The sequence below is a fragment of the Rattus norvegicus genome, chromosome 4 (assembly GCF_036323735.1).
Source record: "Rattus norvegicus strain BN/NHsdMcwi chromosome 4, GRCr8, whole genome shotgun sequence".
NCBI classification, from domain to species: Eukaryota; Metazoa; Chordata; class Mammalia; order Rodentia; family Muridae; genus Rattus; species Rattus norvegicus.
In genome coordinates, this window is record NC_086022.1 from 150,290,835 (window position 1) to 150,314,113 (window position 23,279).

General features: G+C 48.5%; 1 protein-coding gene across 7 annotated transcripts in view; it reads left to right on the plus strand.

Annotated features, from left to right (window-relative positions):
* Tsen2 (tRNA splicing endonuclease subunit 2) overlaps positions 1–20,012 on the plus strand; it is a 35,458-nt gene extending 15,446 nt beyond the window's left edge. For 5 of the 7 annotated variants that reach the window (XM_008763242.4, XM_008763240.4, XM_039107638.2 and 2 more), the window contains 7 exons: positions 819–896; positions 8,084–8,134; positions 10,885–11,023; positions 16,784–16,820; positions 18,085–18,196; positions 19,000–19,089; positions 19,619–19,988. In XM_008763242.4, the coding sequence (XP_008761464.1) occupies positions 819–896; positions 8,084–8,134; positions 10,885–11,023; positions 16,784–16,820; positions 18,085–18,196; positions 19,000–19,089; positions 19,619–19,678 (567 nt within the window). In that variant the 3' untranslated portion in view covers positions 19,679–19,988. Of the gene's footprint in view, positions 1–818; positions 897–8,083; positions 8,135–10,884; positions 11,032–16,783; positions 16,821–18,084; positions 18,197–18,999; positions 19,090–19,618 lie in introns of those variants that run through there. The other 2 variants (NM_001014057.2, XM_063286091.1) reach the window with 2 other exon arrangements.
* The last annotated feature ends 3,267 nt before the right edge of the window (positions 20,013–23,279 follow it).

Consider the following 23,279-nt stretch of genomic DNA (forward strand, 5'->3'; position numbering starts at 1 on the left):
TGCTAAAACTCAAGTTTAAAAATACCTTTTTAAATAAGTAAAAGCGAGACCAGTAATTCTCTATGCATTGCATAGGAGAGGAAGAAACTCAGGATAATAAGTATTTATTTATTTATTTATTTATTTATTTATTTATTTATTTATTTAAGTACACTGTCACTCTCTTCTGTCAGACAAGAAGAGGGCATCAGATACCATTATAGATGGTTGTGAGTCACCATGTGGTTGCTGGGATTTGAACTCACAATCTCTGGAAGAACAGTCTGTGCTCTTAACTGCTGAGCCAACTCTCCAGCCCCAGATAGGTTATTTTTTAAATCTATATTTTTTTTTTACAGATTTTATCCAACAGCATGGATAACCCAGTAGAAAAAAAAAACTGACAATATTCTGAAACCTTGATGAGAAAAGAAAGACTCATGTTGAATGTGGTAGTACATACAAAATCCTACCACAGCTGAGGAAGCCTGGGCTAGCCTTGGCTATATACTCATTGAGTTTATTTAAAAAAAAAAAAAAAGAGGGTTGGGGATTTAGCTCAGTGGTAGAGCGCTTGCCTAGCAAGCACAAGGCCCTGGGTTCGGTCCCCAGCTCCGGAAAAAAAAAAAAAAAAAAAAAAAGCTCATTTGGGAATTAAGTGTTCATGACAGGTGTGTCTCAGGTGGTTGATTTATATTCATTCTCTGTCTCTCTCTGTCTCTCTGTCTCTGTCTCTCTCTCTCTCTCTCTCTCTCTCCCTCCCACATTCCTTCCCTCCTCCCTTCTTCTTTCTTTCTTCCTTCCTTCCTTCCTTCCTTCCTTTCTTTCTTTCTTTGTAGTTGCTGAAAAGAAAGAGACTTGTGTGCAGAAGGAACCCATACAGGATCTTTGAGTATCTACAGCTCAGCCTAGAAGAGGTATGTGTGCGTCTTGCCCTCCACCTTGGGCGAGTCGAGCCCTGTGCACTGTGTACCTGAATCCACCTTGCAGAACAGTTCTGTACAGAGTGTTAAACGTTGACGTCATCTGCCAAGGTGCTGATCCTCAACCTGTTTCGCCGTCTGAGAGTGTGTTGGAGCTGGGCTGTAGCTCTGTGAAGTCACCAAAATGGTGTGTGAAAGCTCTGGGTTCAAATCCTCAGTGAGGAAACAAAAGGAATTTGGAGCATTTGAGGGGTTTATCTGAGCCCTCCCTCCCTCCCTCTTCCCCTCTCTTCTTCTTCTCATCTTCTTCCTCCTCCCCCTCTTCTTCCTCTTCCTCCTCCTTCTTCTTCTTCTAAGATTGGTTCTTGCTACATACCCCAGGCTAGCCTGAGTGTCACACCCCCATCTCACCTGTGCTGGGATTTGGTGTGTACTACCACAGCCAACTTGAGTCCTTTTTTCATCAAGGTTTCAGAATATTGTCAAGTTTTCCATTGTTTGGTTAATTTGTTTGGTTAGATTTGTTTGTTTGAGTGTTTTGAGGCAGGATTTCACAGGGTAGCTCTGACTATCCAAAAACTCATATAAACAGCTGGCCACAAATGTACAGAGACCCCCTGACAACCTCCTGAGCGCTGGGATTAAAGGTGTGCAGCACCATGTCCAGCTAGTTTTCGTCAGCTTTTTTAAAAAAAACACATCTTATATTAAGATGTAGTTAGCACACTAGTTCATTCATTTAAAGTGTGTGACTCAGGCTGCAATGAAGGTCATTGGCAGAGTGTCTTGTCTGGTAATCACAAGGCCCTAAGTCAATCCCCAGTACTGCAAAACAATAAAAAAAATTAATAGAAAAATAATACACAGTCCACCTTATGTGACCACATGAACCTAAGAACGCTACTGGAAGGCTGAAGAAGGGTGATCATTTGAGCCCAGGAACACAAAGCCAACATGAACAGCATAGCCAGACTCTTTCCAGTACATGAAAAAAAGAAAAAAGAAAGGAAAAAAACTCAGGTTTTCTAAATTGCAGAACCTACTGTTTTTTCCTGTGCTCGTGTGACCCTGTCCTGACTGCTGAGGGAGCGAGTACGTTCCAGGCATTTCCTCTGCAGAATCGGTTAGTGCGCTCCACTCTCTGCATGACTACATTCTAATTAACTCTACAAACTCGGTCACACTGCCCGCCTCGTGTTCCTCTGTGTCCCGCTCAGTTGAGACCCTCTCTTCTGGCTCCTGCCTTTCTGCTGCGGGAGGCAGTACGCCCTTGCCTCTCTGCAGTGTCAGCTCCTGACAGACAGGCAGGTCTCTGGGGCATTTGCTGTATTCATCATCCACGTGCTCTTGTCAGAGCCGCGCCTGGAACCCTCCATTTCCAGTCCTTGCTGGAGTTGGAAACAGTGATACAGGCTGAGCAGGGAGTGGTGTGGGGACAGCACCTTTTCTCTTAGTTTTTCACCTGAGGCTGATAGTCCACCCTGAAATTCAGTAGCCGCTGGCCACACCTGACTGTTTCAATGTAAACTAATTAAAACTGAGTAAATGCAAATTTCCACTATCTAGTTGCCCCAGCCACATTTTTGTGAACCAAACAGGCACAGGTGACCTCGAGCTGGACACCATGTAGAGCATTCTCAGTTTCATGGACAGGAGAGGCTGGGGCAAAGATGAAATGGGTCCAGCCCGTCCTTTCTCCATGTCCCCTTCTCCCCTCTGGTATCCAAGCCTCAGACTCCACCCATGTGGATAGCTTCAGTTTCCACACAGAAATGTGTGATTACTTTTTACTACTATTGAAGTATTGATCCTATCTGTAAAAATGAATGCCTTTTCAAAGAGCTCAGATTTCTCTCTGTCTCGATACTTAAAACCAACTCCCCTGTATGCCCAGGGAAACCCCTCTGAGCAGCTGTGAGGTCTGCTTTGTCGACCCCGCTCCTGTGCTGGTAGGAAGAAGAGAGGATCCTAGCATCTCTTCCCCATATCACTTCCTAACCTTCGTTTAGAATCATGAAACTAGCTAAGAAGGGTTGGGGATTTAGCTCAGTGGTAGAGCGCTTGCCTAGGAAACGCAAGGCCCTGGGTTCGGTCCCCAGCTCCGAAAAAAAAAAAAAAAAAAAGAACCCTGGATGAAACTAGCTAAGAAATTGCAGCAGCTGCTGGGGGCCAAACCAGGACTTTGTGTATCCTGGACAGGAGCTCACCACTGAGCTACCCCATCCCAAGAGCAAAACAATCCAAACAATAAATGTGGTAGCTGGGAGTAAAAGGTTAGGCTAGTTTAAAGTGTACGAGTGAAAAGATTGGGCCCTAGGAGACTAAAACAGACCTTTGGTAGGTGGGATTTCGGTATTCCATGAAATTAAAAAACAAAAAAAAAAAAAAACAAAAAAAACAGCGTACCCACGCCCAGTGTTGGAGCAGCTCTTTAACCATGTGGAAAGAGGCTGTGACCCTGCCTCGAAGTGTATGCCGAAATACAGCTCAGGGCAGTTAAAGAAAGATAGCTACGGTAGTGACACGTGCTGGGAGGCGGAGGCAGAAGGATCACAGGTTGAAGTCCAGCTTCAGCTACTTAGGACATGTATGGGCTATATGAGTCCCATCTCAAAAGCAATACAAACAAAAAACCCAGTGCTAAATACTTATATACCTTTGCCCTATGAGTAAGTTCTTCTAAGAAGCTGTGACGTATAGTGTGATGTATAGATTGCATGCCAGGGCTGGGGCTATGCATCCATAATGAAGTGATTCCCTATGGGGCTCCTGGGCCCTGGCTCCTTCCCCAGGAGACCCCAGCACTGAAGAAAAAAAGTGGAAACTGAAGTTTCAGAAACCAACTAGCAAACTCCACAGAGATGCAAATGAACTCTTTAACTTAAGTGAGTGCTGCAAATGTTTCTCTTTGACATTCTAACCTGGTTCACTGGGTTTGTTCTTTTCACTTCAAAACTGAGTTAGCAAACAAAGCATGCTTCTTTATGGTATTGTAAGAGTCCAGTATTGCCAAAGAATAACACCCTGGGCATGCTGGGCTCTCCAAATACCAAAATAGAGAAGCAACCAAGTGAGCTTGCAGGCTCATTTTAACGCACATTGGAATTCTGGCGTCGAGCTTTATCTTACTCTACCTCTAGGCATTCTGGAACCATTATCTGCACATGAAGGCCGGAGCCTGGTGTCTTTTCTATTAGTAATTGCCTTGCCTGGGCTTAACAGTTCGTAGGCCTAATCTTCTTAACTGACATGTATGTCAATATATTTTATTTCTTCCCCTCTCTTTGTCCTCTCCTCTGCCCCTAGTTCCTGTCTTACTGAACCCCTCCCTCGCAGCCCTTAGATAAGCACACCCCTGCTCTCACATGGATCCCATTACCTTCTCTTCTTTCCCTAAGATCTCGTTCTCTCACGGTCTCCGTTCTACCTTTCTGAGCAGCACCTATAAATTTAATTCCAGATTCTACCTTTGAAGGGGGACCCTGTAGAATGTGGCCTTCTGAGCCTGGCTGAGTTTGATTCACACGATGACTTCCACGTTCCTGCAGACGTGTCATGTTTCTTTCTGGTTTCTCATGTGCACCATGATCTCCTTATCCTTTGCACATAGAAATTATCCTTAGGTGGGGAGAGCCTTCCTTTAAGGGGAATGGCGCAAGTAGCGTGGTCTTTTGTTCAGTCAGCATTGCAGGGGGACCTCCTGTGTCTGCTAGGGTAGGTGCTAGAGATGTGAGCAGGAAAAGGACCTCATTCCTGTTCTTTTGGGGATCTGCAGTCAGGGTAGAGGAAGAGAGGTTCGTGTAACAGCACCTGCCCTATCTGCCTCACCCGCATCATCCGCTCCGGGAACCATAGAGAATGCTGCTGCTTTTCAGTGGTTTCCATGGAAGCTTCACAGGGGTGTGTCTCTCATTGGCCCACGATTATGTGGGCTCAGCTCCAGGGTTCAAAAGGAAGTCACACATCTTAGAACAATGGAATACCAAATGTGCTGGTCTTATATTCCGTACGCATGGTCTAGTGTCTCTGCTAAGGACCAGTTTGTGTGTTATCTCCCTAAGTCCTCAGATTACCCTAGATCGTGTTGTGATCTCTCTGACCTGGGAAGAAACTATACCTCAGGCTGGTTAAGTTTCTTGCTCAAGATCAGTACTCGAACCTAAGCTATCTGATTGTAGAGTTTGAACTGTAAAGCATTTGCTGTGAACTACCAGTGATAAATGGAAATAAACAAGATGGTGCTGATTGTTATGCTAACACCTGGTGCAGCATTTGTTAACATGCCTGCAACCCTGGGTTTGCTCCCCCAGTGGTAAAGATAGATGTGATATCATAGACAAAGAGGAATAGGGCTGGGTGCGGTAGCCCACAACTTTAACCCCAACACTGAGAGTCAGGGGGATCCCTGTGAGTTCCAGATCAGCTTGGTCTACAAATCAAGTTACAGGTCAGACACAGTGAAACCCTGTCTCAAAAAAAAACAAAATAAAAACAAAGCAGGGAGAAAATACTTTCCTCATCTACATAGCACATGAGAGGTGGCATCCTTTGGTTTTCTATGGGTGATGTTCCGGGATGTCCCCCTCAGAAGGTTATTGTGAAGTTCCCATGAGGTGTGACGTGTGTCGGGAGCCTCTCTGAGGAAGCAGGTAACTACATGCACGTCTCTCACCAAGGATGCTGACATCCTGCGTGGAGATGGCCCCAGTTTAGTCTCTGATTCTCTCTGTTGTCCTGATGCACAGAATGGCAGGTATGTCTGTCTGTCTGTCTGTCTGTCGGTCGGTCGGTCTGTCTGTTCTTTCCTCTAAATTTAAAATGAGCTCCAGCAGAATTTGGTTTGATCATGGCTTGTAGAAGGATGGAGGTGCTAGGGGAACTCTAAAGAAAAAAATAAGTCATTCAATGTGCCTCCTTCTGCTTATTCGATGTAACAATTCTCTTTGAGTTCATGGTCCGCCTCAGACATCACATTAACATAACACAAATGTAATGTGCATGCGCGTTTCTCTCCTGACTCTACAGTAGGTAGAGTAGGTGGCCAGTCAGTGATGCCTTAATTCTCTCCCCTATAGCAAGATGTCCTCTCTCTAAATCACTGATGCCCATCATAAATTAAGAAGAATTCACAGTGACTTTGCCCTTTCCTCTGTCGGAGGATAAAAGCTGTCACTCAGATGTGCTGACACAGCTGGCTTCTTGCTCTTTACCATGCCAGGGCAGAGCCACACCGGTGATTCTGTGCTCTCCTTTAGGGCGTCATGTGATACAGAGCCAGGCTGCTCCATAGCTTTGGAGAGTTCTGTCTTCAAGGTGTGGGTTTCCAGTGCTGTGGACCCTCACCTAAAACCTGTGATGGAAACACTGTCTCCAAAAGGGAAAGCTTGCTGATGAAGCCAGCTTAACGGTCCTCCTTCCTCTGCCTCCTGAGGCCTTCATTCCAAATAAAATACCTCAGTGAGGTTGGAGAGATAACTCGAACCTCAAGAGGACCTAATGTCTGCTCCCAGCACCCGCACGGTGTGACTCAGAGCATGTTACTCCAGTCCCAGGTGATCTGATTGCCTCTTCTGGCCTCCTTGGATCCCTGGCAAACACATGGTACACATCATACATACGTGTAGGCAGACACCCATACACATAAAATAAAAATTAAAAATATAAATAATTTAAACCACCACCTCGGTTACAACTTGAGCTCATTCCAGGGTCCTCTGAGGCAGCTTCTTTTTCCATATTATACTGTTCTGCACCAAGAAATGCAAATTCGGCAAAATGAAGGGAGCTTGTCCACCTAAGGACAGCTTTATCCTTTCTGTGGTACTTCAGTCACCCTGGCTTACCCACACTGCAGTACTCAGTGTCAGGAAATGGCGGTGGTAAGAGTGAGGTGAGGCCAAAGTAAGTTCATAGAGGTCATAGAGGAAAGAAGTATGGCCTCTCTCTGACGCGTAGGCTCCTGGAGCAGCAAGCTGAGGCGGGTGCAAAAGCCCCCAGCGGATCTAGCTACCTGGGCCTAAGCCAAGGCAGGCATTAGGGTTCCTTCCATTCTTTCAGCACAAGCACTGAGTGCTCACCAGAGGGAGCCGGACTGTCCTGTGGGGAGGCCATAGTGCCTTAAAGAGGAGCAGGAGTGGAAGGTATTTCCAGACAAAAGCCAAGTGCTTTGGAGGGGAAGCAAAAGAGTTGCTTGAGCCTGTGGTGAGGAAAAGGCCATTAACACAGCAGAGAGCAGGAGTGGGAAGGACTGGTCATATTCCGGGAGCAAGTCTGAGCCACCACACCCTGCTCTAAACAGTGTGTTTATGAAAAATAACCACTTTCTAATCCAAGCCTGAGTGAGATTTGTCCTGTCTTGGCCCTGTTTGCAGATCACTGCGGGGTCTGGCAAGGATGGGGTCTGCTGTGAGCTCACCACAGGCTGTGGGCTGCTTTTCCTCTGCCTGTGTCCTCCCCACCTAGCAGGAGCGTGGGTGAGGCAGATAGTTTTGAATGTGGCACCCAGGACCTCCAGACAGTGTGGAGAGCCACAACGGAGAACGGCAGTGGCTCTGGAGATTCCAAGGAAGCCACTGAGGTGCTAGGCCCTGCACCCTCTCAACCCTGGACACTTCTGCACCCTTCAGCCTTCTGGCCCCCTGTTGCCACGTGTGCACAGGCTTGGGACAGGAGGAGACAGAGAAGAAAGAAGCCAAGTCCTGTTTCTACTCAAGGACCCTCCTGCCCTGCCCCTGGAAGCAGTGGCCATTTGTGATTAGTTGTGGGTAGCATATCATGCCTTTTAAAATACTTTGATGTGAGAAATGTCCGGTTGGGATGTAGCTTAGCAGGGTAGTTTGGGCGTGCAGGAGGCCCTCCTTGGGTTGCCAGCACTGCAGTCAATAAAATACAAAGTAAACCAGTGTCACTCTAACCCCTCTTTCAGTACTGCCCACACCTTGTCCCCTGGGTACCTGAGGATCATGGATCCTGACTGCCCTGACAGAAGCCACAGCATGAGGCTCTTGGGAAAGATGGGGGTTTCGAGGCATGTTGGTTTTGTCAGAAAGCTATTATTATTTCTATTGGATGATGTGGGGTGAACCAAGGGTGAGCTAGGCAGTTGCTCCCTCGCTAAGCCCCATGCCCACCCTAGGAAAACAGCGTTGTTTCTAATGAGAACTCTCCCTGCTTGTTTGTAGGCTTTCTTCCTGGCATACGCCCTGGGATGTTTAAGTATCTACTATGAGAAGGTAAGGTTTGTGCACACAACCCCTTTAACCCCCATTGACAGTAGGTCAAGACCCTTCCCATGGAGCTTTAAAGCCAACATGTCAACCTCGACTGAAAAAAAAGAACTGAACTGCTCTTTTTCCTGCTCAAACTAAGGGACCTCAGCTGGAGCAGTTCAGGCAGAAGTGGGATGACCCTTTTAGCATGTGTCTCTCTCAGAGACTGGGAACTGCAGCCTGTTACGTAAGGAGAAGGAAAACTGTATCACGATGGTCCTAACATCACCAGCAGAACGCAAAGTTGCAGGCTGGTTCCCCCCTTTCCCCGCACACACACCCAGCACAGTGCCTGCTCTGTATGTGTACAGCCTTGGGTTCCATCCATAGCACTGCAAAAATAACCAAACTCACCACTATATGGTTGTACACATGCTGAGTGTTGGACCCTTTAAATTCATCGGGTTTTGCTTGGTTTTTATATTTTGGTTTTGTTTTGTTTTTATGTGTATAGGCATTTTGCCATAATGCGTGTGCACCCCTCGCATGCTTGGTGTTCACAGACATCACTGAGGGCACTGGATCCCCTGAAATTAGAGCACAGACAGTTGTGAGCTGCCATGTGGGTGCTAGAAATATGCTAACATCAGTGCTCTCGCTTAACCACTGAATCATCTCTCCAGACCTTTGTTTTTGTTTTCTAGTCAAGATCTTCCTTTATAGCCTGGGACTCACTGTTTGTAGCCTAGGTTAGACTCGGTGTTGAGACCAACTTACCTACTTCCTCTCTCGGAGTTTCAGAATTACGTGTGTGAGCCCTGGTGACCAGCTCGCCTGTGCTATTTCTGATCTTTTCTACCTCTTGGAGGACCTGCATTAACAAGCTAACTGAGGCTTAGAGAAAATAAGTAACTCAGCCAAGGCCACCTGGCTAGTGTGGTTAAAACCAGCTGGTAAACGCACGTGTGCGTGTGTGTGGGTGTGTGTGTGTGTCTTCAATGTCTCTGGTTTCACCTTTGCCAGGGTATTACCTCTAGGCAGATGAAGGGCCGCCTCTCACTGGACATTTTTTGTCCGTTTTGAATTTGGCACCTAGCTGATGTAATGCCTATTCAAAGTACTTAGGATACGGTAGTGAAGAGGAGAGGAGACAAACATCTGTGTCTGTGTCTGCTTCTTGGGGATCCTCAGGCTCCATGCCGGACTCTACCCTCTTGGGGAGACCTAGTTAGTGAGAGATTGAAGCCACACAGGTGTGAACAAAAACTGATGCGAGGTGTTTGTGGGAGCTATTTGTCGTCTGGGGAGAGAGCCTAGGGCCTTGTTCACGCTAAGCACATGCTCCACCAGTGAGCTGCAGCCAGGCCATATTTGTGGAATTAAAGCTGAGCCTGAGCTGAACTGAGTGCGTCTCACTGAGAGGCTGGGCCCCAGGCAGCTGAAGAGATCATTTCCCAAAGGAGTGGAATGAGGAAAGACATTCCAAACCCACCCATTTACTTGTTGTGACTGTTTCCTGGTGGAACCCTGTGGAAGTTCTTGTTCTATTCAAGCCCTTCTCTGGGCACAGCTGGGTTATCCTGCTGCACCATGAGGTGGCTGTTCTTCTATCTAAAATCTAAGATGAACCAAGGATCATTTTGGGTCTTTAATGAAAATTTCACTTACAAAATTATTCTTACTTTCCTAAGCCTGACCTGACATTGCCGTAGCTACTCACTGAAGGGCCCATGGAAGCATGTTTTAAAAGCTCCCGTGGGCTTGTTACACTTGAGCCCACATGCCACTGGTTCTTGTGTCTACAACGTCCTTCCCCAGATTCCCACCTCCTTCCTTGGCCTCCGCCCCCTTGATCTTTACTGTTTCTCATTTCTAAATGTTAGCCTGTCCTCACCATGGCCCTGTCCTCCTCTTTTTCCTGTCCCTCTCTCAAGGATAGAGCCCAGGGCCTGTGTGTGCTGAGCAACACCACCAAGCTGCATGCCTCCCCCTGTGTCTCCTTTTCTGAGGCCTCTAGATCCCTGCAGCGTAGGAGATGAATGAGAGAGAATCTCAGCTGGGAGCCACAGGGGTCACTGTAGACTTTTCTGGGCACTTGAGAAGCAGAGGCAAGAAGAGTGCAAGTTCAAGGCCAGCATGGCCTACAACAGTGAGACTATCTCACTATTCTCAAAAATACCAGTAACCCTCACACACAGAATATTTTTTTGTACCTGAGACAGGGTTTCTCTTTGTAGCCTTGTCTGTCCTGGACTCACTTGGTAGACCCACACTGGCATCCAGCTCATAGAGGTTGGCCTCCCTCTCCGCCTCCAACTCTACCTCTCTGCCTCTGCCTCCCAAGTGCTGGGATTAAAGGCATGTGCCACCACCACCTGGCTTGGAGCAATTTTAATAATGTGCGCATAGTTTATCTAGCCATGCAGGGGACTGTACTGTGGCTCAGTGGTAGGGCACTTGCCTAAGCATGCACAAGGCCCTGTTTTGCATACCTAGCACTACAAGGAGAAAGAGTATGATTATCTTAAAATGACACAAATGACTAAGGTTGCTTGTGTTACTTTCTCTGAGATGGACCTCACAGTAGCACCTATGTTGGGAACAGCCACACTTAGTGGTTGCTGTCGTGTAGACAGTGTGAGTTACATCTCCTGAATGAACCCCTCTCGCTCGTCTTCATTGCTGCTTCAGTTCCGTGCTAGCCTAGATGTTTCTTCCCTTTCTGAGCAGAGTGAATAAATGCAAACTAACATCTTTTTGAAAACCAACTTTAGGAGCCTTTGACCATAGTGAAGCTCTGGCAAGCCTTCACTGCAGTCCAGCCCACCTTCAGGACTACCTACATGGCCTACCACTACTTCCGAAGCAAAGGCTGGGTGCCCAAAGTGGGGCTCAAGTACGGAACAGATCTGTGTGAGTAGCTCTTGGGGTGCGCGCGCGTGCGTGCGTGCGTGTGTGTGTGTGTGTGTGTGTGTGTGTGTGTGTGTGTGTGGACAGGGTCCACAGTTTGCTTGGGGAGTCAAGGTAACTATCTGTTCTGTTGGATACCATTGCTGGGTATTTGGATGGGATGGGTTCGATCCAAAGAATGAGAAGACCGTGTGTTGGGAATGCCTACTGGCAGGCGCAGACTTTCCTAGTCATAGCCAAGAGTGCTATGGCACCTGCTCCACATACGTCCTGAGCTTGTGTGATTTCAGTCAGGTCTGCTTTCTTGCAGTTTCACTTGACTCAGACTCCAAATGAGAAGTGTCCTGGAGTTATGATGATAGGCCAGCTGTTGTGTACTGAGCTCATGCTGTCCAGCATGATGCTGTAGGTTCCCGTGACACTCCTCATGGCAGCCCTTTGCTATTCTGTGTGCCACTGCCGTTCCTTACTGTAGTGTGGAGAGGAAAGGCCACATACCCTCACTGGTTTCCAGGGCCAGTCACTCTCGGGCTTTGGATTCTAGCACACAGGCTCTTCAGCACTTCTGTGTGTCACTGGCTCCCCCAGTGATCCCCTTGGGCTGTAAAAGGCTTGCTGGGTAGCAAACGGCACAGAGGCTGGGGCAGGACATGCTAAGCAGGTCTCAGAAACTGCACAGAGGCAAGAACATGGAGAGCACTGATCCCAAGGGAGTCAGTCTGGGACCAGATCCAGGATGTGAGGGAGTCAGGCTGGGACCTGGTCCAGGATGTGAGGGAGTCAGGCTGAGACCTGGTCCAGGATGTAAGGGATGAAAAGTCTTCAGAGTGCTGTCTTACCAGTAACTGAAGAGAACTAAAATGGAGGAGAAACTTGCTGGTGAAGCTGGGCCTGACAACCCACCAACAGAATGAATGGGACACTTGTACATAAAGGAAACAGATGGCAGGCGTCTGGGTGCTGGCTCTGGTTCTTGATGTACTCGTCTGCTGGAGGCACAGGCTGGGAGCACTCATTTGCAGTGCTTGGCCACAGAAGCAGTCTGGGTTTCAGGCACTTAGAGGGTGAGGTCTATAGTGAGGATTCTGGAAGTTTTGTTTCTTTAAGAACACAGAAATATTATAGTGTTTTCATTTCAATCCCAGATATGAGGATATGGGGCTGCTTCAGACTGTCTACAGTGGCAGACTATGATTTGCCTCGTGCTCCAGCAGAGGCATGCTTTTGCCAGCTGCATATAGTTTCTGCAGTTGGGTGATGTTTGGAATAAATAAATGCTAGAGCCCCAAGAGCTGGGGTTGGTGGTCGGTAGTTGTTGTGGGGTGGGTGGGGAGGGTTTGTTAGTAGTCCTGCTCAAAGAAGAAACAAAAGGAAAGAAATTAGATTCAAGGATCTCTAATACTCTCTCTCTCTCTCTCTCTCTCTCTCTCTCTCTCTCTCTCTCTCTCTCTCCCTCCCCCCACCCATCCTTCTTTCTCCTCTATCTTTTTTTCTCTCCTATCTAGTGATGGGGGTGAAACCAGGGGTAGGGGGGATAAAGGGTAGGAAAAAATAGCCCACAAAGTAGCCTGTTCTTAATACTCTTCATCTTTTTTGGGGGTGGGGGGTTCTTTTTTTTGGAGCTGGGGACCGAACCCAGGGCCTTGTGCTTCCTAGGCAAGCGCTCTACCACTGAGCTAAATCCCCAACCCCTACTCTTCATCTTTTTATGCACAAGCATATCTTCATGCTGTGGAAGCTCTACTTGTGACATATCAGTACTCAGCCAGCTTCAGATTGGGGGCAGAGGAGGAACTTAATGGTAGGGCTTCAGCCATGCATGCCTGAGGCCCTGAACATGCTCCCCAACAAGGAGGCACTCAGATCTTGGAGCCTCAGAACTTAGTGATGCTCTTCATGACTGAAAGAGGAGACAGGCACTTCTGGGGAGCAGAAGCACCATGGCTACCCCTGGCAGCTATAGATGTCAGGGGTCTGGGTTAGTAACCATCTGTCTGGGTTCCCCTCCAGCTCTGGGGTCATTCCTTAATAAATCATCAAATCCTGTTTCCATATGCCCATATGAATGAGTGCTTGCTGGGTCTTTTCAGAAGTGTTTGTGAGGCTCAGATAAATTTCAAGGTATTTGAGAGCCCCAGAAAGTTGTTGCTTTTGAGGTCTTAAGCGACCCTGTTGCAGCTTGTTCTATATGTCTCTAAGCCTTTTTAAGTAGCCCAAAGAAAGTCAGTGCAGTCTATAAAATTCTTATGCTGGGCCGGAGAGACGGCTCCGCACTGGCTACCGCACTCTCAGAGGACCTGGGTTTAATTCCCAGCACCCATGTGGTGGATAACAACCATCTGTAACTCCAGTTTCAGGGTGTCTTACGTCCCCTTCTAACCTCTGCTGGACACTAAGCCCCATGTGGTACACAAGGGGCCCCTGCAGAGGGCTACTTGCAGGCAAAACACACACACAATTAGAAAAAAATGAATAGAAACGTTAATGCTCTAAAATAGGACGTGCTTAAGCTGGTGTCACTAAAACACTTTGCCAGGGTGGAGATCTAGGCAGCATCCATCCTTCTAATGTCCCAGGGAGGAAATGAACCACAGCGCATTCAATACTCTGGGGAGCCAGTCCGTTTATTGAGCTTCTTTGTAGGTAAGGAAATACAGCAGTATGGATCCTCCTTTACCCCCAAAAGGACACACCTAGAAAGCCTTTACCCTGAGGGGATGAGGGTTCACCCTGTAGACCCATGATGACTCCTCCCCATCCCTAATATCCTAGTCTTCCCAAGCCTGTATACTCCAGCCCTCCCCGAGGTCACATGTAACTAAGGCAGAGTGGCATATAACAGGTGTAGGGAGTGCTAGATACTCAGGTAAGGGTCTCATGGCCCTCCCCACCCCTCCTCCTCCTCCTCCTCCCCCTCCTCCTCCCCTTCCTCCTCCTCCTCTTCCTCCTCCTCTTCCTCCTCCCCCTCAGTGGATATAGACAGTCAATATCCAACAGTGTATATAAGCTTGGCTGGATGAGCCTTGTTCAAGGAGGCACAGCTGAACTCCCAAGGGAGTTGCTAGGCTCAGAGGACAGTCACTCATAACACCTGGAATTGTGGGATAGTCCTCAGGGGGTACCAGCAGCCCTGAAGTTGTTTTCTGACAGTGGTTGATAGGTTGCTATGTGCCCGTCCCTCTAGGGGAAAGGCCTCTTTTGTTTCTTCACTCCTGGAGGTTACTCACAGATGGCTGATGGAGTGAACTGGGCTCCAGTTGCCGGAGATAACATTTCAAGATAGCTGTGTGGGCCCCAGCTCTTGCTTGTGCTAGGGATGGCCTTGCTTTGTTTCTTCTTGACTTCTTCTCAGTCTCACTCCGGTGATCACAGCCACTCTACCTACCCAGCAGCTCTCCACCGTCTCGTCCTAAGGGTGAAATGTGAGAAGAAGCAGTCAGGGAGGCTGTCCAGCGTGTTAAGAGGCAGCATGGGTAACAGAGAGAGCTCTCAGGTCACAGCCAGCTCTGCCTCTTCCCTCCAGTGTGACCTCAGCTGGTTTCTTAGTTCACCTGAGCTCTGTCTTATCGCACCTTGGGACGTTGATAAAACATCTTTGTAGAGCACTTCTGAGAAGGACTGGGTGAGTCATGTCCCCGTGGCTCACCGTTCAGCCAAAGCATACAGTGCCCCAGAATCTGGGGCAATGATGCAGTGGTTCCAGACATGGATTCAGTGGGCAGAGAAGACCTCCATCCCCTTGGGTGCTTAGGGTTTTGTTTTGTATCTTGGAGTAGTTTTGCTGTATTGCCCAGATTGCTCTCACAGAAGAACAGCCCTCCTGGCTCAGCTGCACCCAGTGATGCCCTCAGTTTAGAATGTTGGAAACTGGTTCAGAGAGGCCAGTAGCTGGCCTAAAGTCTCACTGCCTGGAGTGACAGAAGTGAGCAGGAAGCGAGGGTCCTGGTGCGCCTTCTTCCCATTGCTGGACCCCACATCAGAGAGCTGTTCAGATAGTCACTTGGTGGGAACAGAGTTGAGCTGAAACACAGTACATAGGAAATGAATAGGCCAATGGCAGTGGGACCACAGACACCAGACCAGGAGCAGCAGCTGGATGAAGGGGCCCTGCAGTGTCCTGGAGAGGCCTGAGCTGGCTCCAGGATCACTGTCTCCAAAAAGGAAATTGCATTCATTTCTCAAGGGAAACAAGCTTTCCTTGAATTTTCCTCTGTTGGGGAGCAAGGGGACAGCCAATGTCTGGGTTGCACATAGCACATAGAGAAGCTTATGTTTAGATTTCAGCCGTCAGGGCATGGCCATGCCATTCATTGTTTATTTCTGAATGTCAGGCCTGGGGCTCACCACAGTGCTCTCTTTTATTTTCCGTGAAATCCAGGGAGCATCTCCAGGGGGCCCCAGATGACTGACAGGTGCTCAGGTCCTGGGCTTCTCCATGGTAAAAGTTGCTCCGTCTCCAGCACAGACCCTCAGGGTTACGCCAAGTGCTGAGCTCTGGACTCAGGAGGGTAGTGAGTTGACTGACACGTGGCACAGCTCAGGGCCAGGCCCAGCTGCTCAGGCACTGAACCTGGAGGACGTGGTGGGCAGCTGGCCAGTCCCTGCCTCAAAGGGGCCCCTGCAGAGGGCTACTGTCCTTAGACCCAGGCTCCTTCAAAGAGAGGCTCTTTTGATCCCTACAGACTGGCCTCACCCCTTCATGTGTCAGATCCCCGTGAGAAAGGCAGGCTGGTAACTGGATAAGTGTGTGGCTATGGTTCTTGGTAGCCTCTTGGCTGAATTTCTTATTTATTTGGTTACAGATTTTAGTTTTTATTTATTAGTGCGTGCGTGCGTGACTCAGACTCACACGACCACATGCCATGGTATGGGCACAGTGAACTTAGACGTGCGTGGACACGTGTGCTATGTATGAATGGGCATTCATACCAAACATTTTTACTTGCTGAGACTTCTCGCCAACCCCTGCATGTCAGTGCATTGTGTGAGAGGCATGCAAATGACTGCAGGTAAGCATGCAACAGGAGACCAGAGGAAGAGGTCAGGTGACTTTCTCTGTCACTCTTTGTCTCTTCCTGAGACAGGGTCCCTCCATGAGCCCTAACAGAGGCTCATGCTTCGGGGGGGACTGGCCAGCGAGCTCTCATAATCTACCTATCACCCCTGCTGCTGGGGTTTCAGGCGCGCGTAACCGTGCCCCGCTTTCTATGTGGTGCTGGTGCTTAAAACTCCTCATGCTCAGACAACATATGCTCTCACCACTGAATTCCTACACTTGACTAGACAAAAGGCTGGGGAGTGATCCATGACTTCCCTGAAACTGTGCATCTTCAGTGTGACACCTGCCGCAGCACCACAGGCAGGGCTCACTCTCTCTCTCTGAGCGTGGTTGAAGATAACAAATCACAAATGCTGTGTATTGTACAAACTTCATGTTCTTTCCACCACTACCCACACAGAGAAAGACAAGACCCAAGCTAGGAGTATGGCCTGGGCAGAGTGAACCACTGGGCTCGGTCACCAACACCAAAGGGGAAATAAAAACAAATGGCTTGTACTTAAACTCTGGGAGTTGCTTGTGGGGTTAACGAGGGTGTCAGGGTTTGGACAGCAGATTTGACTAGGTTCATTGTTTCTGGGGAGAAAGAGTTTGGATCTGAAGCCAGGCTGGGGCCAGAGAGCAGAGTGCCTCATGGAGAAAGCTGGGCGTTAGCTCGATCTGTGTGGTTCTGAAGGGCTAATATCTCCTTTCTCTCTTTGCAGTGCTGTATCGGAAAGGCCCTCCATTTTACCATGCAAGGTTTGGACATTTTTAAATAAATTAATAGAGAGGACACAAGGAAATATCTGGCTTTGGGTTTAATTTTCAGTGTTTCAGAGGCAATTAAAAGTCATATTCTTAGCTGAGTGGTGGTGGTGCAGTGATGCACACCTTTAGACCAAGCACTCAGGAGGCAGAAGCAGGTGGATCTCTGAGTTTGAGGACAGCCTGGTCTACAGAGTAAGTTCCAGGACAGCCAGGGCTACACAGACCGATTCTGTCTCAAAAAAAAAAAAAAAAAAAAAAACAAACCCTCCGCCCCACCCCACCCCGCAAAAAAATGTCATATTCCTAGGGCTGAAGAAAGATGACTCAGAGGTGAAGAGCATTCACTGGTTGCTCTTCCAGAGGTTCCAGGTTCAGTTCCCGGGACCCACATAGTGGCTCACCACAGGAGGATGCAGTGTCTTATGCTGACATCCACAGACACCAAGTGTGAACACGGTGTACAAACACGTGCAGGCAAACACCTGTACTTATTTTTTTAATAACTCTTAACTGTTGTGTGCACTAGCGTTTTGCCTGCATGTGTGCCTATAAGAGGATGTCTGAGCCCCTGGAGCAGCACTTATAAGCAGTGATGAGCTGCCATGTGTGTAGTGAGAATTGAACCCAGCTCCTCTGGAAGAGTAGCCAGTGGGCTTAACCACTGAGCCATCTCTCCAGCCCAAATACCTATACTTAATAAATAAAACACATCTCTTCAAAGAGTCATTTTCCTGGCCGGGTGTGGTAGCATGTATCTTTAACCCCAGCCCTCTGAGCAGGAGGCAGGTGGCGCCCTTTAGGTTTCGAGTCAGCCTGGTGTACGTGGCAAGTCCCAGTTGAATCAAGGCTCCAGGCTGGCCTGGGGTGCAGCTTGCTGGGTTCCATGGTCAGTAGTGTAAGAAATTTTAGCACACTGTCCACAATGAGTGATGGTATCTTGGATCTGTGTTAAACGCCAAGTTAGTCTGTGTACAGTCCTCAGAGCGCCCAGTGAGTATGAGTATCCAAACAGTTGCAGGAATTTACAGCTTTTACATTGGGAAAAATAGGTCCATTCCTTCCTGTCAGGAGGCGTGCATCCAGCCTGAAGGGTGGGAGCTGCCCATCTGGTTGGTCGTTACTTGTTCTCTTTGGTGGTCTAGGGTTTTAGCAGCAGGCGATGTGAAGTTCTCCTGTCTTAGTTCTTGGTAAGACATGCTGTTCTCTGAACAAGTTGATAGTGTGGCTTTTCCAAAATGTCCGTCTTGTCCTCTAGCTACTCTGTCATCATTGAGCTCGTGGATGACAACTTTGAAGGGTCCCTCCGAAGGCCTTTCAGCTGGAAGTCACTGGCCGCCTTGAGCAGAGTCTCAGGGAACGTCTCAAAGGTAACAAGCTAAGCCTCACTGCCACTTACATGGCTCCTTTGCTTTTCTCATAAAGTCAGTAGAAATTTTTTTTTTTTAATGGGGATGTAGGGGGCGGAGAGGTGGCTCTGGTAAGAGCACTTGGCTTTTCCACAGGACCTGAGTTCAGTCTAGTACCCACATCTGACAACTCACAACCACCTGTAACTCCTGCTCCAGAGGATCTGACGCCCTCTTCTGGCCTCTGTGGGCCCTGCACTCACATGGTGCGCACATACACACATAAACAAAAATAAGTTTGTTTGTTTGTGTTTGGGGCTCAGGGGCTAAGATCTTCCCCAGAGGATCAGAGCACCCACACCAGCCATCTGAACTCCAGCTCCAGGAGATCCAGTGCCCTCTGCTGGCTTCCACAGCCATCTGCACTCATATACACTTCCCTACAAAGACATAACTAAAAATTAAAAAAAAAAATTAAAAAATTTAAGTTATTTGTACGACTGAGTGTGCACTGTAACCCCAGCCCTTGGAGAGTGGAGGCGGGCGAGCCTGAGTCTGAGGCAGCCTGGTCGCCCCTTCCCTGGTGGCGTCTGTGTAGTGAGTGAGTATTTTCCATCTTGGGTGTGTAAGCAGCGTGTCCACTGTGTCTCATCCCCACATCCTCTCCACCGTTGTAAGAGCCAGGGAAGCAGGAGGTGCGCCCTGTGAGTGTGCACACTGCAGTGAGTCTGTACACAGGGACGGGAAGGGGTGCCTGCTCCCCTCACACTGACGCATGTGATGTCTCTATGGAGAACGGAAATTGCATCATCTTTTCTCTGCAGGAGCTGATGCTGTGTTACTTGATTAAGCCCTCTACCATGACTAACGAAGACATGGAGACCCCAGAATGCATGAGGAGGATTCAAGTTCAGGTGTGTGAGCGCAGAGACAGATCCACATCGCCCAAGAGTCTCCACCCACTGCCCCTCTGCAAGGAAGCTTCTTCTGGCCCTGTAAACCTCTCTCACCTTCTTCCCCGGGAACCTGTCAGACTCCACCTTCCACAGCCTCAGCCAGTCTATCTGCGGCTTCCCCGTCTCCAGCTAGGGGTGTCCAGCTCCACAGCCAGGCCAGGGTCTCCCACAGGTCTCACTCCCAGAGACTAGCTGCCCCCCCACCTTGAACCTCCTTCAGTGCTGAGTGTGGAACACAGGGCCTCACTCACAGTAAACGCCTGTTCTTGCCCCTTGCTGTGTGCTGGGAGGCTAATTCAGCAGTGACAAAGGACAGGGTTCCCATGTGAGGGCTATGGTTACCTCACACTTCCTCCACATCTTCCTCTTTCAATCCTGGGAAGGGAATTCCTGCAAGCTGGCAGTCCATGACAGGCAGCTGTGACATCACATGCTTGGGACTCCCATTTCCACTTCTGAAGCCCGGCCCCCTTTTGTTTGGTTGCAGGAGGTGATTCTCAGCCGATGGGTGTCTTCCCGAGAGAGAAGTGACCAAGATGAGCTTTGACCTTTCAATCCCAGAGTCCACAGTTCACCATCAGCCTGCCCTAAAGGAGCATTAGCGCATTTGGGGATCACAGGACCCCGTGCTCTGTTGCTTTAATAGAGAAATCTACTCCTGTAGCTCAGCCCACCCAAGGACTTCAACCAATTACCCACGTGACTGGAAACCCATTGACGGTTTGGAAACCTTGAAACGTGACTGGTGCATCCTCAGTGAACTCCTTGTTTGACAGGTTGGTGCATTGAACACAGAACTATGTAGTACTGACTATTAAAGATGCATCTCGCTTTGGAGAAATCTTATAAAATAAAAATAAGCAGTGGGGTTTTTGAGAGAACAAATGCAGTTAACACTTAGCAGAGCATGACATCATTACCCTCTTCCCACGGGTAAGAGAGGAAACTGCTGCCTGAGGGGCATTTCAGCATCTCAGTCAGTGTTTGGTGTTGCTGTAGCAGAATGGCTGATGCTGGCTATCGCATAAAGAAAGGAGCTTATTTGGCTCATGATTCTCATGGCTGGAAAGTCCAAACAGCATGGCACAGATCTGGCATTTGGCAGCATCATAATATGCCAGAGAAATGGAAAGGGATATGGGCCAAAATGAGAGATGGGGACGGGGCTGTGGTTCTCTGACCAGGGAACTAACCCACCCTTGAAGAACTGTAATCCTTTACAAGGGGAGGTAGTGATGTGATCACCTCCCTTAGAGAACTTGCCCCAGCACTGTTAATGGGTAAGTTAAGCTTCAGCATGTTTCAGCAGGGACAGCATACACGCACAAGATAACCAGCGTGGATGTGGTTCCATAAGGGTGGATTGAGAGCCACATCGTGAGTTAATGAAAGCGTAAGAAAAGTGTCTGAGTTTCACCCAAGTCCAGACTCAAGAAAGTGGCAGATGGTGAGGGCACTAGGTCTCCAAGTAGTCTGCTGACACTGTTTGGAAGCAATGATCTTTAAAAAGGAAACAGGCGTGTTTGCTAATTGACGTGGCCCATGTCCTCCAGCTCCCTGACTCGTGCAGTCTACTCATGGTCCTGAATCCTAGTTGAGAGAGCTTCTATACAAGCCCCACTCCTGCCCACACACACATCAGGCCTAGTGATCTGAAGATCGGGTTCGGCAATACAGCTCTCCAGACCCTCCATCAGGCATCGGTGGACTGCACAGAGATGCTTGTTCCCACCTCATGTTTAAGCGTTTTTACCATCATGGCTTCCCTCAGGCTCCAGAGCAGAGATTTCTTGTGGCTTCTTGTTGCTTTGCGTGATCACTTTTCAGAACTTTTAAAAGTCAGGCAAAAGTTTGAGGAGCCGTGTGTATTTCATTCAGTCCTGCTCAGAGCCTGGATACACTGCAGTTGGAGCTCTTCCAAGAGTGCTCTCACCCCGTCACACACCCTCTCGGGTCCCTTGAAGATTGAGTGACTCCAAGATTACAGACTCCAGTAACAGTGTGGTGAGAGCCCAGGAGACCATAGGTGTCTCTCAACACAAAGCTGAGAAGGAGCATCACCGAACCAGGGCACAGTGCAGAGCAAGCCTGCAGAGTGGGAGAGTGGGGCCTGGGGTTTGACCCCACCACTGAGGAAGGGCGGCAGAGGGGAGGGCAGTGTGGCAGAGTCACCATCTTCTCACTTTGCTTGGTTTAGAGCTGCTGGGGATGCAGGCCGTGCCCATTCTAGATCAGGATTTAGCACTGGTAAATCCCCAGCTCCAAAAGCAGCCTCTATTCAAACCTATGTGGAAATGTTTCTTCTTTGCATGTTTGACTTGGACCTTGGACAGCAAGCTGTTACTATAGAGCCCTGGGGGACTGGACTGAAACACAGCAGGGGAGTTGATTGAATAGCACCTGTGGCTTCCAGACAGAGCAGTGTTAGCTTTGGAGGACTTGCGCCCTTCTAAAACAGATGTGTGATGCATTTGTTTAAATAGCCCACGTTTGCCTGGCACTGGTGGCACACGCCTTTAATTCCAGCACTCAAGAGGCAGAGACAGGCAGATGTCTGTGAGTTTGAAGCCAGCCTGGTCTACAGAGTTAGTTCCAGCACAATCAAGACAAGAAACTCTGTCTTGAATGAATGAATGAATGAATGAACGAACGAACGAATGAACGAACGAACAAAAAATAAAAAGTCAAGTTAATGAAGATTAGAAATTTGCCCTATGGCTCGAGACCCCATATGAACAACAGTGCCAACCAACCAGAGCTTCCAGGGACTAAGCCACTACCCAAAGACTATACATGAACTGACCCTGGGCTCCAACCTCATAGGTAGCAATGAATATCCTAGTAAGAGCACCAGTGGAAGGGGAAGCCCTTGGTCCTGCCAAGACTGAACCCCCAGTGAACGTGATTGTTGGGGAGAGGGCAGTAATGGGGGGAGGATGGGGAGGGGAACGCCCATATAGAAGGGGAGGGGGAGGGGTTAGGGGGATGTTGGCCCGGAAACCAGGAAAGGGAATAATATTCGAAATGTAAATAAGAAATACTCAAGTTAATAAAAAAAAAAAAGAAAGAAATTTGCCCTATGACAAAGCCATGTTCAGGAACCTTCCAGGGGTGAGATGCCGTAGCCTACCTCAGCAGAATTGCCTCCCCATACCCTTCAGAGCCTCTGGCTCCCAGGAGTCTCTTCCAGATGGGTTTTTAGTAGAAATGCCTCAGGGTTGAAGATCAGAGGACAACTTGCAGGGGTCAGTTCTCTTCTTCCACTGTGCAGGTCCCAAGGGTCAAACTCAGGTTGTTAAGATTAACCACAATTGGCCTTTCCTACTGAACCATCTCGCCAGCCAAAACTTGAGATGTTTAACCCACCGATTTATCTTAAACATTTGTTGTTTTATAAAGTACTAGAAGGTTTAAAAGCGGTTTGGCCATTGTGAAGAACAGAGGGATCTCTTACCTGAGAATACATAATAAGAAAACAGCATTCTTAAACCTGTTAAAGTAACATGTGGAGCATGTATTCCCTTTATGTGAAAGGCTTCTAGTAGCTGGAATAATTGGCATCTTCGTGAGAGCAGAGGATACAGGGCTCTGCCAGGTGGCTCCAACTGGCCTCAAACTCTTCCTCCTGATCAGCTTCCCCCCACAGAAAACTGAGTAAGTTTCCACACCATGTTTCACCATCGCTAGTTCTTCCTAAAGTTTGCCCAAATGTCACACATGCTGGGTAACGGCTCTGCCTCTGACACCTTCCTGCCCCTTCCGTTGGCATATGCTGATAAAAATCTAATCAGAAAGTCCAAGTTCACATTTCACCTGAGTACCAGGGACATGGGTACCCTTGGGAATGGTGCTCTTTCTGAGCCTCAGTTTCTTCATCTGAGCAATGGACTTAGGGGCTGGGGAAATGCTTCAGAGGGCTAGAGCACTTGCTACACAAGCATAAGGACCTGCATTTGAATCTCAGCGCCTAGGTCCACAGCCAGGCAGGGCTGCACACGCTCTGTAACCCAGCACTGGGGGATGAAGACAGGCATGGCATATCTGGAGAGCTCTTTAGCCAACCAGCTGAGTCAAAATGGCGAGCTTCCAGTTCAATGAGAGACCCTGTTTCTATCACAGTCGGCTCGGTTTCCAGTGAAGTCTTAGCT